At 38.3% G+C, this 15,067-nt stretch overlaps 1 protein-coding gene across 3 annotated transcripts in view; it reads right to left on the reverse strand.

The window, feature by feature from the left end:
• Positions 1–5,466: 5,466 nt before the first annotated feature.
• slc41a2b (solute carrier family 41 member 2b) overlaps positions 5,467–15,067 on the reverse strand; it is a 28,622-nt gene continuing 19,021 nt past the window's right edge. For all 3 annotated transcript variants that reach the window (XM_017494247.3, XM_017494248.3, XM_017494251.2), the window contains 3 exons: positions 14,675–14,806; positions 13,461–13,609; positions 5,467–6,403 (listed from right to left, as the gene is read on the reverse strand). In XM_017494247.3, coding sequence (XP_017349736.1) covers positions 6,218–6,403; positions 13,461–13,609; positions 14,675–14,806 — 467 coding nt within the window. In that variant the 3' untranslated portion in view covers positions 5,467–6,217. The remainder of the gene's footprint in view (positions 6,404–13,460; positions 13,610–14,674; positions 14,807–15,067) is intronic.

Consider the following 15,067-nt stretch of genomic DNA (forward strand, 5'->3'; position numbering starts at 1 on the left):
AGGTACATATTTATAACCGAGGCACATATTTTAAGCGATTTGATAAATACTAAAAAAGTAAATGTAATATGTATATCTTGTTTGCACACAACTGGTTTCATTCTTCATTCTGAAACTCTGCAGTAATCGATTTAATTTAAAAAATAACGCACTCAGTATAAATTCTTATAACTAGTTTTTATTTTTATTTGAAGAAAAACAGTATAATTCTATAAGTTTGCATTATCACTGCTAGTGCTTTCAATTGTGAAAAAACATTTTATCCTCAGAGTTGAGTGCAAAAGTTTGCACCCCCCCCCCCGCCCCATTTTCTGGGTACAAAAAAAAATTAAAAATTAAATTGCAGAAAAAGAGCCGTATTATATTATTATTAGTAAAAGAACAAAGCAAGAATTTTTACTCTTCATATCTTAACACACTATTCAACTATTTGTCTTACTTCTGTGAAAACTAACACACTAAATCTCATGTTGGGTCAAATAACTTGCCTATTTTTATTTATTTATTTTGTCCTAAGAATATGTAAATTAAATATATTGAAGTTTGCACTTAAATGTATTAGAAAAAGAATGATGAAAAATGAAGAACTTGCTGATCTGAGAATATATTTAGACAAAATGGTACATACAAAATTGTCCATGAGTAATGTAATACTCCAAAAATATCCTTTGAGATGTTACTATCTAGTAATCACAGTGACCCACATTTCCCATGCCGTTGGTTTGTGTGTGAGTGTGAATTTAGAGTGTGGTTGGGAAGTGCACCTGCAAACCCCATCTTCTGTGACCCCTGTCCCTCCCTTTAACCAAAACCCTCACCACAGCCTCACAGAGCACTTCTGCTCTTCTGAAAATACCCCAGAGTTAAGTTCAGCTCCTTCTTCCCACACTCCTCCCTCCTTCTTCCTTTCATCAGGCGCAGAACCACATCAGGCTTTTAATTCCAATCGGGCTTTGGGCATTTCCGACCCAGCTGGAGTGGGTCGAGAGTGGCTCCCTATCATTTTCAAGGTGTAGGAAAACAGGTGATGGTGCAGGGGGGACATATGCTTCTATGATTTAGTGGTGAAATGTAGCATGCTCGCAGTTTAGGCCACTGGGTCTCCTAAGTGTTCACCTCGTCATCGGGCTGATGGAAGACCATGCACTCGAATCCCAGCGATGCCACAATCATCTGAGGTTGGAGACCAATGAGGACTGACACTAATCTTTGGGTAGGAATTATAGGATGGTAGGTAGGGTGCAGTATTGGGTGTAACGTGTTACTAAGTAACGTGTGACCAGTTAAATTACTTTTCCCCTCAAAAAAGTGAGGTAAAGGCGGAAGAGGATTATTATTCATTTGTAAGTAATTAAATTAGCTACTTCTGATGTACTTCCATTATATAGTGTATAGACTTTCAACAATTCTGTGTAAAACAATATTAAATAAAAAATCTAAATGTATCATCTAAAGATAAAAAACTTGTTTCCTAATTTAACTTGGCCGCTTTAAATTCGTTAGCTGCAGGCTAGTTCGCACCAGGTGGCTATGAAGTCACTGAAGTTTAAAGATGTCAGCAGAAATGAGTGGCTGTTTTGCTAAATGGAAATTTTCCCATTACTTCATTTTTTTACCTACGTAGAGGAAAAATATCACGATAAAAAAAAAAAAAAAAAAAAAAAGAGCTATGTCCTGGGGGGGGGGGGGGGGGACGGGACCCCACTTTCGGCTTCTCTCCAAAGTAGTAGTTCTTATTTTTAAGCAAGTTTATATAATTTGTTTACATTTTTGCATTAAAAGCTATGTTTAATAGGCTAAACTACTCCATGTTTGACACAAATTTAAAGAATTCGAGGAAGTGTTTAATTTTATTGTCCATGTGGTCAAGGTTAATACGGATTTTAAGAAGTAATTAGTAATGAGTAATGCAATTGCTTTTCAGGCACAGCACTTAGTCAGTAAATTAAATACACTGGTGCTTGAAAGTTTGTGAACCCTTTAGAATTTTCTTCACTTCTGCATAAAAGTGACCTAAAACATCATCAGATTTTTACACAAGGACTAAAACTAGATCAAGAGAACCCAATTAAACAAATGAGATAAAAATATTATACTTGGTCATTTATTTATTGAGGGAAATGATCCAATATTACATATCTGTGAGTGGTAAAAGTACGTGAACCTTTGCTTTCAGGATCTTTTTGTGATCTTCTTGTGCAGTAATAACTGTAAATAAACGTTTGCGGTAACTGTTGATGAGTCCTGCACATCGGCTTGGAGGAATTTTAGCCCGTTCCTCAGTACAGAACAGCTTCAACTCTGGGATGTTGGTGGGTTTCCTCACATGAACTGCTTGCTTCAGGTCCTTCCACAACATTTCTATTGGATTAAGGTCAGGACTTTGACTTGGCCATTCCAGAGCATTCACTTTATTCTTCTTTAAACATTCTTTGGTAGAACGCCTCGTGTGTTTAGGATCGTTGTCTTGCTGCATGACCCACTTTCTCTTGAGATTCAGGTCATGGACAGATGTCCTGACATTTTCCTTTAGAAATTGCTGAAATAATTCAGATGCATTGTTCCATCGATGATGGGAAGTCGTCCTGGCCCAGATGCAGCAAAACAGGTTCTTAATATAATCCTAAAAAATAAGGTTCTTGTGCTGGAATGCAGTGCTTTCCTTTCTCCAAACCCTTTTCTTTTCAACCAAAAATTCTATTTTGGTCTCATTTATCCACAAAATATTTTTCCATTAGCTTTCTGGCTTTAGCAAATTGCAGACAGGCAGCAACGTTCTTTTTGGAGAGCAGTGTTTTTCTCCTTGTAACCCTGCCATGCACACCATTGTTGTTCAGTGTTCTCCTGATGGTGGACTCATTAACATTAGAAAATGTAAGAGAGGCCTTTTGATGCTTAGATGTTACCCTGGGTTCCTTTGTGACCTCATGTGACGCGTCTTGCTCTTGGAGTGGTCTTTGTTGGTTGATCACTCCTAGGGAGTGTAGCAGTGGTCTTGAATTTCCTCCATTTGACCACAATTTATCTGACTGTGAAATGGTGTCAAAACTCTTTAGAGATGGTTTTGTAAACTTTTCCAGCCTGATGAGCATCAACAACTCTTTTTCTGAGGTCCTCAGAAATCTCCCTTGTTCATGCCATGATACACTTCCACAAACATGTGTTGTGAAGATCAGAATTTGACAGATCCCTGTTCTTTAAATAAAACAGGGTGCTCACTCACACCTGATTCTCATCTCATTGATTGAAAACACCTGACTCTAATTTCACCTTCAAACTAAACTGCTAATCCTAGAGCTTCACATACTTTTGTCACTCACAGATATGTAATATTGGATCATTATCCTTAATAAATAAATGACCAAGTATAATATTTTTGTCTCAGTTGTTCAATTGGGATCCCTTTGTCTACTTTTAGGACTTGTGTGAAAATCGGATGTTTTAGGTCATATTTATAGAAAATTCTACAAGCACCACCGTACAATGTTCACGTATGTAATTAGTAATTAATTACTTTTCTGAAGTAATTTACCCAACATTGGTAGGATGTCATTCATTGCTTTCCTACCAATCAGAACAACGGCAGCAAAAAACCACTATTCTTGAAACGATCAGTGAGGTTCCATCAGTGGCAATTCAGAAACACAAGCTTGTTTCATGTGTATTAGAGGAAGCACATTAGCCTTCACCCTCACAAGTTGGTAGCTGTTGTGCGATGAGGGATAACCAAGTAGTTAAGAATTAGAATTAAAAAGAAAACTTGATGACTGGCTTCACATGTCTTGGAGGAAGCATATGTTAGTGTTGACTTGCTAGCTGTTGTGGGAAAAGTTTTTATAGATAGTTGATTGCAATTGGACTAAATTGGAGAAAATAGTGTAAAATTAAACCTGGCTAGGTTCACATTCCTGACAGGAAACACATGACAGCATTCACTCCTTCCAGGTTGGAAGCTATTGTGTGATAGTGGAGAACTAGCTAATGGGAAGCAATTAATTAGGGCTAGCTTTAATAGCAATATTGTGCTAAATTATGTCACAATATGCTTTTCTGAGATATCTTGGATATTGTGATCTTTTTATTAAATTAACGGTTAAAAAAAAAATTACAGAAACTGACTGAAAGTAGCTGATTTGTTTGTTCAAAATTTATACTAAATCTTACAGATTTTTCTCCTTCTCTGTGTTAAACTGTTACTGTAAAAATTGTATTTTTTCGAATATACAAAATTTTAAAAACAGTTTTTTTTATAAATGTTTCTAGAAAATGCAATACTACTGTTTTACTGGATAATATAGTATAGTATATAAATGGAGATCGTGATACATATTGTGTATTGTAGAAATACCTTAGAGAATTGTGATATGATCATATCACACACCCCCACTGTCAATTACTCAAAAATATTTACAGTACATCAGATTTGTAGTTGGAAAAGGACATTTTTTAATTGGCTTAGATGAAGTTTAGATTATTTTGCTTCAGTAACAGCCACTTCACCCATGATTCCACTTCTCCTGCTTAACCTAACTTCAACAAGAAAAGAATCTCTCAGCTGAGTGTTAGCAACCCTTCACTATTTGCCCAACAAGCAACCGTGAGCAAGAGAAAGAATGACTCAGTTCCATCTCTGCCATCCCACACTCTTTTCAAGCAACGTGGAAGCTCCTACTCTCCATCTGCATGACTGGACACAATTTAGAGAGGCTAAAATGGAGGTACAGCTTAAGACAAGTAAGAGTGGCATCAATGATTATTTTCCTATAAGAGCACACACCAAGTGTTTTATTCCTGACATGACAGAAATCACTATTGCTACTTCCTACAACAGAAATGAACCACATAGTGTTCTTGTTGTCTCCTACTCATAAACACTAGGCTTGCAGGGTTTTTTTTCCTCAGTTCCAGACCCAGACTGAAGAGATAGAGATGATTAGTCTGCGTCAACCTCATAATGGTGTAATAAAGAACTCAAGCACAATGCTCTCTGGGACAATTGGAATGTCGGTCGTGTATTTCAGGGTGCTATACACAACCTTTTTCTGTGTCTGGACGGTCCGCATTAAAGAGGATTACAAACACATTCTGCATAGTCTGACTTGTCCTGGCTCCACTCTGTATACACAATAAATGCCACAGAGCCGAATAAAATCCATCGCTTAAGGGGTTAATTCAATTTTTTTTTTCCTGTGTGAAAAACGGCAGAGGGTTTATTTATAGTGTGGTATATATAATATAAATAATATTGGGGTCCACAATACTTCTTACAGTTCTTTCAGGTGTTGAGTCACTATGCTTATAGGAGTTATAGTAGCTCTGATGAAAATATAAATAAATAAAACACTATTGTTATTATTATTATTATTATTATAGAGCAGGAAAGTAAACTACAATGATGTTACGCCGTACATGTTGGGGGAAGGGGGGGGGGGTGTTTGGGAGAGGAGGAGGCACCTTCTGCTGAGATTGTCTATAAACAAATAACATTTATTGTGAATATAAAAAAAAACAGATCAGATTGTTTTTCTCCCATAAAGCAAAACCAACAAAGACAGCAAAATATACACACGAGACGTATAGACAATAGAAGGAAATAAGCCATTAAAGACAAACGCTGAGCCATCACCCACATGCAGAAGATTCTCAGGAACACATCTCTTGTGTCCTGTAGAGTTGCATACGTGTAAACAGAACATGTAAACTCTGAAAAGTAAGCGTTTGAACAGACGGAACGAAACACATAAGTACCGTTTGTCTTACAAAGTGCAGACCCCTCTACACGAGGGCAGGAAGAGCAAGAGAGGAGTATGGGATAATTCTTTTTTTTTTAATCTGAATCATGGATGTGATGTGAACAGAAAGATGGGCTGATGATTAGTTAATTCATAATGTTAATTCAAGTCTGAGAGATCAGTAACACCTCCCAGGATTCTTACCTTCTTTCCAAAATTTGTACTCTTGACTGGAATGAAGCAGCATACAGTAATCTCTCAAAAGCTGAATATTAAATAACTCTGTCCTTTAAAAAGCGCTATAAAATGTTCCAACTGATGAGGAAATCCCATCCTCATTGGTCCTCTCTGTGAATTTCACCACACATGATATACCGTCAGCCAATCACCGGTAACGTCCATTAATCGGTGGATGGACTTGTCCAATAGCAACGCAGCAAGGCTTTGGCCGAGATGCAACACATGACCGGTGAAAGGGTTTGGCCCTAGTCGCCTACGTCACTGTCCCGGTCCCCGATCACCCACAGGAAGTGGAAGCTCAATGCCAGGAGGGCGGTGCCCAGCAGGTCTCCCAGCGCGGTCAGGTATGGGATGGAGAAACTGTCCGGGTCCTTCCCAGACTTCCACATGGCGTGGACCATCCAGTCTGCTATAGACAGCAAGAGGAACACCTGCGAGACAGACAGGCGCAGATTAAACATATTTTAAAGTCACAGCTGTTAACAAATTCCCCAAGCGTGCCCGAGACAAGGCGACTGAGGAGTGTAAAATTAGTATGAGTCTATGTTAAGTGATTCCATTTGACTTGACTGCTCCCTGTACACACACACACACACACACACACACACACACACACACACACACACACACTTAAAGGAAGAGGCTCTGAGCCGGAGAGAGCGGGTGACACAAGCGCTAACACACAATTAACACAAACTGGATCAGTGTCTTTGTGTGTGAAGTTTAGAAGGCCTTACTCTGCATCACTAATTAAGCCTATTTTCCACATTGTGAAAGTGTGTGTGTGTGTGTGTGTGGTATAAAAATGTGTAATCCTGATCAAAGGAGAACTATCATGTAAAGGAAGGTATTGTCATGTGCAATGATTTAAATACAGTTAACTGCAGAATTACTGGCTCTCTTCCAACAAAAATAAATATATAATTAATAATAATAAAAAAAATCCACATTTGGTTCACACAAAATAAGAATATATAAAATAACATGCAATCGTTTACATATTCATTTTATCTTAAACATACAGACACACTATAGCTTTCATATTGATGCCATATTTGTTTAAGCACAAAGCCTTCTTTGTGTTTATATATTTAAAATCTGTATCCCATGTTTATATGTTTCTGTAAAGCTGATTTGAGACAATGTCCATTGTAAAAAGTGCTATACAAATAAAACTGAATTGAAAAATTCTTAAGTACTACTTTTTCTGCAGTGAAAGTTATTCACATACACACACGGAGGAAAGTTTAAGCAGGTTAGCTGAAGTTGCTGCTGTGCGTCGTTGCCTTGGAACTAGATGCAAACGTGATTACAGAGGAGAGCTCTCCGTTTAAGAATCAGTGATTTCAGCTGATGATGACATTGCCAGAGATGTTATTAAGAGAATAAACAACACAGTTTAACATTACAGGGAATTTGGTCAGACAATGAACAAAAAAAAAATTAAATGTCAAAGTATCAGATAAAAAATATAATCTAATAAGGACCAGGATGTAGCCTATACATTGCTTGGATGTACTGTTATATGATTAAGTCATAAAGGGCATACAAATGTGATCACTTTTAAGCCATAAGGACACAGAGTAGAAATTAAATGGCGGTATTATGATTTACCCATGTCCATTCTTTCTTATCCTTAAATGCTGCAGATTTAAAAACTTCATAAAAGTGACTTCTGAATTTTCTTTTGAATTTTTAACATTCATCACCTTGCCAATCCTCCGTAATGATGTTTGGGTCTAGTTTCAAGGCTGCGATGCACAGCATCGCATAAACTTTCCTCAGTGTGTGTACGTGAATGACTTTCATTTAGCAGAAAAATAAAAATAAAGGCAGTACATTAATCAGAGTGACAGACTGGTGTGAAACTCTCTGGGAAGCGGTGCACAGAGGTAGACTTGGCACTTGGAGGAACCGAGATGCCTTTTTAGTGTCTTTCCAAGTTTGTTTGGATGGAGGTGAGATAAAAAAGTAGATACTTCACTGGCCAGTGCGATGCAATATGACGATTATACGTGGAGTATTAGGGTATAAAATTGTTAATGGGTGAGTAGGCAATACATACAGTATGGCTGTGTTACAAATCCTATAATAATGCTTCCTCTGCATGCGTTCTCTTTATAAAATCTTGGGGTTTTTTCAGTCTGTAGTGTATTCTTAACTGTAAACTTGTCTAAAAACTGCAGTAATTACATACAAACACTTCTCATGAACAACAAAACGTGATGAAGTTGCTACAGAAACTAAGGAGTATTTAAGCTGGATGGTTTGCTAATTTATACAAACTAACAGGATCTGGGATGATGTTTCCACCCTCCACAAACATGCACACGCACAGACTGTACACAGCATGCACACAAAATAGTAGAATGATGATTAAAAATATCCTCTCCCATTCAAATATGTTTACTGTCCCAGCCTGGTAAATTCTCTCTCCCTCTCAGACACACAAATAGACAGGACTGCAAAAGTTTGCAACCCCCATTAAAAAAAAAAGAAGCTTATTTACACTAACGGTTGGGGGGCAGCAATAGTACTTTAATTTTTACTATTTATTTATTACAAAGAATTTCAAGATGTTCAAATTTCATCTCCTACAACTAGACAAGAAGCCAAGACTTTGAGTGTCATCCAGAACTGATCTGAAGAAGGCAGTGTATAAGATCTGAAAGAATTATTACTAACAAACACTAACAGCTTAGTCCTGAATATTACTATGGAGCCTGATGATTACGACCGAGAAGATCCAAATGCTGTTCAGAGGATATGCAACAGGATGGAGGCAGTTCTAAAGGCAAATGGTAGGAATACAAGCTATTAATCTAAGAGATTATTTAAATGACATTCAAATATAACAGAGCTTTTAGAGTATTTCATTTTCTTAATCTATTTAAACACGCACACGCGCACACACAAACACCTGCTGGGTTTTTAGAAATTACATTCCTTCATTTTATTCTAAGGGAACACAAACATTTCCACAGTAAATGGTTACTAGCATGAACCACATCTGAGAAGTAACAGTCTAACACAAATATCTGCATGGCTGTTTGAAAACATGCACATATCGCAGATACCGCAATCAATATGCCGCATGTGTCACACTAGCTGCAGGTCTTTGTGTGGTCGCGGCCACTCGAGCACTTTCCCACGCCTTTGACGAGAGCATTTCTTTTCTCTTTGCCCTCTCGAATGCACACTGCTGCCACCGTGGCTCACTAATGGCCCCTCAGCACAGGCTCAGTCTATACGTAACAACCGTGTGCCAAGACTCCATTAATGCAACAAGAAGCCACTGGTTTCCTTTGGAATTCTGCATGTAGGCCTAGTTCCTTAGTGGTGTACAGGTCAAAGGTTATGGGTCAGAGATCAGCAGATGCTCGCGGTGAACTCATGGAGGCAAACAATCAGCACGTCTTTGTCACAATCACAAACTGTTGGTGATAGTCTCTCACTCTGCATTTACATAGGTTATAAGATATCTATAAAAGTAATAAAATGCCTTTGTCCACAAACTGCTTCTCCTCTTCTGGCATTTACCATCAACATTTTATTACGCACAGGATTACTGGATATGTATGATGGTGAAGAATACCTGTATGGTGCATTCAAAAATCAGCCAGATGAAGGCAGCTCAAAAGGTTCATTATGTGAAAACTTTCCAAGGCTTCCAAATGCAGACTTAGAAGGTAGCATTTTCTATTTTGTTCCTGACACCCCCAACGTGCATGGCTAGTACATGTTCTTATCTTGAATTACAGTTGCCATGGTTTCACCTGGATAGAGTGTGATATGAGCACACAAACTACATAGCTACCTAGAAAACGTATGAATAGAAAACCATACATTTTCACCACAGAAAAATATTGAAGGGAAATGGCTTGGATATACAGTCCCCTCCGAAAGTATTGAAACAGCAAGGCCAATTCAATTGTTTTTTGCTATACACTGAAGACATTTGGGTGTGGGATCAAAAGATGAATACGAGACAGTAGATCAGAATTTCAGCTTTCATTTCCTGATATTTATATCTAGAGATAACAACCCACCAATTCTGTGCGTATAGCAAAAACAAAATAAACGGCCTGGCCATTACAGCACTCGGAGGGGACTGTAAATAGCGTCCAAGCAATTAATCATTGTCTGGTATCAGAATGAGAAAAAGCTTCTTTTTTTTTCTTCTTCTTTAAAAATAAATAAATAAATAATAAAAATAAATTTTAAAAATGTATGACGACATCCATTCACAGCAAAAACATCTTTACTGTCCTATTTTATTTGGATCATCAAGCACTTTAATGCCATAGCAGTATGCTGCATCTCACCAGCTGCAACGAGGAATAAAAATCTGGTGTATATCAGGAAGTATATTTTAGGAAAGAATTGTATATCCCGATGGAAAAGTAAAAAAAAAAAAATTTTAAAAATGGAAGGCTTTGAATTCTGGCATCCTACAAACACTTTTGTCCACATTGCTTCCTACTATTAAGAATAACTATTAACACCTCCAGGGCTGGGGGTTTGAATCCCGACTCCACCCTATGTGAGCAGAGTTTGCATGTTTTTGCCGTAATTCGGGGGTTCCTCCGAGTACTTCGGTTACTAGTGTGTGAATTTGTGTGCCCGACTGTGCCCTGCGAGGGGGTTGGCACCCCGTCCAGGGTGTCCCCTGCCTTGTGCCCTGAGTCCTGTGGGATAGGCTCCGGGCTCCCCATGACCCTGTGTAAGATAAGCGGTATGGAAAATGAATGGATGGATAAAATTCAAATATGAACAGCTGCCCAATACGACAATATAATATCAAGATCATGGCAAATTGTGGCACAATACTTTTTCTGACATTGTGGCAAAGAAAGGCACAGAAACTTTCCCATCAAATTTCCATCAACATTTGTATTCAAGAACTTACTAATTGGAAGGATATTCTGGAAAAGCCTCAAGACATAGGTTTTAAGTCTGTTATCTTTAGACATTTTACCTTTAAAAAAAAAAAAAGTCGAGTCTTATCAGAATATCCATCGTTTAAATCAAGATCTTGATGTTATCAGGTCCAGTTACTTAAAAGTGGTCAAAAAACTATATAAAAGCTACACTATATCAAATTTACACAGCTTGTAAATGAGTCAACTTCATATTCTCTGATGTTATGTACTGTACTCAACTGACCATCTCTCGCTTCATAAATCATTGCAGCCTGATCTGAGGCCTGCTTTGTTCATATAGATGCATTTTTCTCGCATTTCTAATAGTGCGAGGCTAGCATCTAGTTTTTAAATCATTGAAGTACTATTGCTGAGGTCTGTATTAACCTGCACACAGTTCACTAAAATCACTTCAAGCTTGCTGAGCAAAGGAGATTCAGCAGGCCGGCCTGTGTCTATTTATAGCATGGCTTCAGCGAACTTCCACTTTCCATGCACAGAGAAATTTTACCCAGAATAAACAGAGACCCCACACAACGCACACCCCAAAAATGCCACACATTCCATTCACTCTTAGCATACTTCTCATGAATACTTCTCAGTCATATATTTGTAACTACAGTCATTGCTTAATTGATTGTAATTATTGTCTAAATAGTTCAGTCTTCAGTTTTTCAGATTTTGGAAAAGCATGCGTTACTAAAGCCAAGGAAGGGTTTTTAGTGTGAAATGTCTACAGCAGTCCAGTGGTCAAAGTGAGTGAACTTCTAGAATAATGCTCAACAAATACCAATGACAGTGTTGAATTCTCAAATCTGATTGGTCAGAAGGTGTTGATTAATGTTCTGTAACAACAGATCTGACAGTACTTCTGATATATTATTGTTTCTACAGTAAACACTAATTCACAGGGTCTGTGACTGAAACTCCAGAAAACTCTAAAAAAATTCCAGAAAATTCGCAGGCGCTTCAAATTTTTCAAAATTACCGCAGCTTTTCCGCAGATTTGGGCCAAGATGTGCACAACACGCATTCAGCCAAAGCCCTCTACGACTCATGTGCGTCGCACGAGTACAGCTAAAAACATCACCATGCAAAACAATTTCATGCAATTGTGATTTCACCAATTCAAGTAGTTTTCCACAAAATAAACCCCCCAAAAAATCTCTGCAAGTAGCATCGCAAATTTTTTAAAAAAACAGCAGAAAATAAATAAATAAATAATTTTTAAAAAATCAACCATTCTGGGCCGCAACAACCACAAAAAAACTGCCAAATCCTGTACGGACTGATTAGTAAAAATTAAAGAATGTGCTATTACTTAACCAAAAAAATCCCAACAACATTAAAATTGTTGTTATAGCGTAGCTTTCTGCAAAGAAACTTTTTTCCCTTCACATTTATGGAAGGAGTCCCCAGTGTCAGCACTTTTTAACACCAAGTTTTCCAACAAGGGAAAATCTGTGTAACATGAAAAAATACATAGTTAGTCTTTAATTCAAAAGAGAAAGAAAGACAGGCTGATGAGGGAACGAGTGTTCACAGCTACTATAAAGTTAATGATAAATACCTAACTTGTCTCAAGGAAGTTCCACAGCATTAAATGTAAGTATAAATGGATAAAAAAATGTAATGCGACATTTATTAATACATCAACTGTACGCGTTGGCAAATTGCTTTAGTGGAATACACCGGTAGGTGCTGCCATAGTAAAATAATCAACTTTACGGTCGTAACAGTAACTCCGCTTCACATCAGACCGCAACACACCAGCGTGTCGACTACTTCACTATAACAGCCTGGCCCTAAATGTTCTACTAATTACTAATCCACTTATTCTACAAAAATCATTAAGTCATTTGACGTCTACAAGATCACATCAAATGCCTACTTTCACGTCGTATTACTATACGAGTCATAGTTCACTTCAGAAGCATTTTGTGATTTTAGCGGTGTGTCTGATGACCAGCGATGACCAGAATATCACAAGCTGGGTGCATTTTTGTCTGTTACACTACTTTAGGCTGACTCATTTTGGAGAATCCGGTGAATGTCGTTTTGTAATTTGTGAAAATCTGCAACTGGTACATCCTCCTAGACCATCAAATCACTCTTCCTGCATAATGCAAGGTTGGAAAATTTTGAAAAGTGGAGAAAATACAAGTTAAAACCAAAAGATAACACTACCTGTGTGATTAACCATGAAATGCTGCCTTGATTATGTGTTACAGAACATGGAGGACAAGCCTTCTTATACCACTTCTAACTAAGAATAACCTATCTTGGATATACCCTACATTAAGACACACCTAGTGATTGAAAAGGTAATTGTGGGGACATTCTGCCACTCCATTCAAAACACGTGATTTAACTTATTTAGCACTTTCTGAGCTACACATTGTTCTTTACACTCTCCCTTCTCTCTCCCTGCATCGAGAAAAAAAAGTATGAAACCATTTTTTAGTCCAACTGTATTAAATAAAAGCTTTTTATTTGGGCAGTGCATTGTCTCACTAAAACATGTCTAAAACATATGTATTCTCTGACTGCAGATTCACTGACTGACCTGTAGCAGCGCTGCAGACAAGTAAACCACCATGAAGATGGGCGTCAACGTGGTGTGGCCACTTTTCATCAGGTGAATCGTGTACAGGAAGACAAAGTGGCCTGGGACTGCCAATAGAAGCAGCACTTGTGCCGACCTGTGATTGGCTCCTGAAAAAAGAGACAGAAATGTAGAAATGATCACACCATACCATAATCATACCACATACGTGCAATCCATAGGTATATGTTAACAGTCTGTTTCTGAGTGATTGACGTACGGATCACTACAGGACCACCACTGAGCTATACGGGGCTGTACATCTGCTTTTACGTACATGTAGAAAATTGTTTTTTTCAGTTTTTGCACAGAGTTTCAGATTCCTCAGAGATATGTGAGGATTTACGCCTCTTCCTCCAGATGGTAACGCCAGCCTGGCAGTAGGCGCTGCACCCCTTGTGTGTCTGTGTGCTTGGACATCTGTACCCGGCATTTCTGTTCCCCTCAGTCCTCCAAGCAGACTTGAGAAATGTGTGCTAAAAGCATAAGAGATGCCAGCTCGAGGCCTCTGCGCTGGCTTTCACTTCCACTGTTTATATTACACAGAGCTGCACAATATCCAAGTCTCTGTTAAATACACACTGCTCTGTAAGCACTGCATGCACTTAATCAAGTTCTGTGTTTTATCTCTCTCTCTTTCATCTAACCTCTCTCCTAGTCCTTCACTGTCTGTTGTGGAGAAAGCAGTAGGCTGAGTGGCAGTCTGCGCTTGGCTTTGTTTTCTCGAGCACCCGCATGACTCATGCATTTACAAATAAAGGCAGCCAGGGAACGAACACTACTAGAAAGCCAAGTAGAGATGCATCGTCGTCGTATTTAAATACATTTATTTTGACCATTGGGTAGATATTTAATCACAAACTCCAGGACCTACATACAATGAGGTGCAAATCCAAAACCCGAAATTTCATTACCATACCAGAGGAAGCTAAAAGTGCAAATCATCCATAATGTGTATTTTATCCTGATATCTGAACCACTCTCAAATGTGCCTCTGGTTAGCCTGGTTGCTGATTACAATCTGACTGCCGGATACACAGGATATTTATCAGTTCCATGTATCTGACAACCTGTGTTGTTCCTCATTTCCAGTTTTAATGAGAATCCGCCTAGATTTTTTTGTTTCAATATGTGATAAATTGGTGCAGGGTTCTGTGAGGTTTGTGTGAGGTTACCTGAGCCACAGAAAGTTCGGCAGGGATAGTAGCAGCCCTTGGCCTCGTCCGGTACCTCTCCTGGGGTGCTGTGTAAGTGCAAGTGTGTCGAGATGCGGCTAGACTGGATGGCCACAAGGTTTCCACCAATACCTGCACAGCAGAGATATTAACATTTCTCTCAGACACACTTTCCAGATTGAAAAAGTCATCAGTCCTGAGACTGGCTAAAGTAATACAATACATTCATCACTTCCTGCTATGAGGTACGGTTTTCATCTTACCTGACTTTCATCTTAATATACACTCTCATTTTATACTCTTCTCTATCGCTCACTCACTCACTCTATTCATTTCCAGCTTTTGACACGGCTAAGAAGAATTGAGTGCTGTCCATATGTGCAGTAATACATT

This window comes from Ictalurus punctatus, chromosome 19 (genome assembly GCF_001660625.3).
Source record: "Ictalurus punctatus breed USDA103 chromosome 19, Coco_2.0, whole genome shotgun sequence".
NCBI classification, from domain to species: domain Eukaryota; kingdom Metazoa; phylum Chordata; class Actinopteri; order Siluriformes; family Ictaluridae; genus Ictalurus; species Ictalurus punctatus.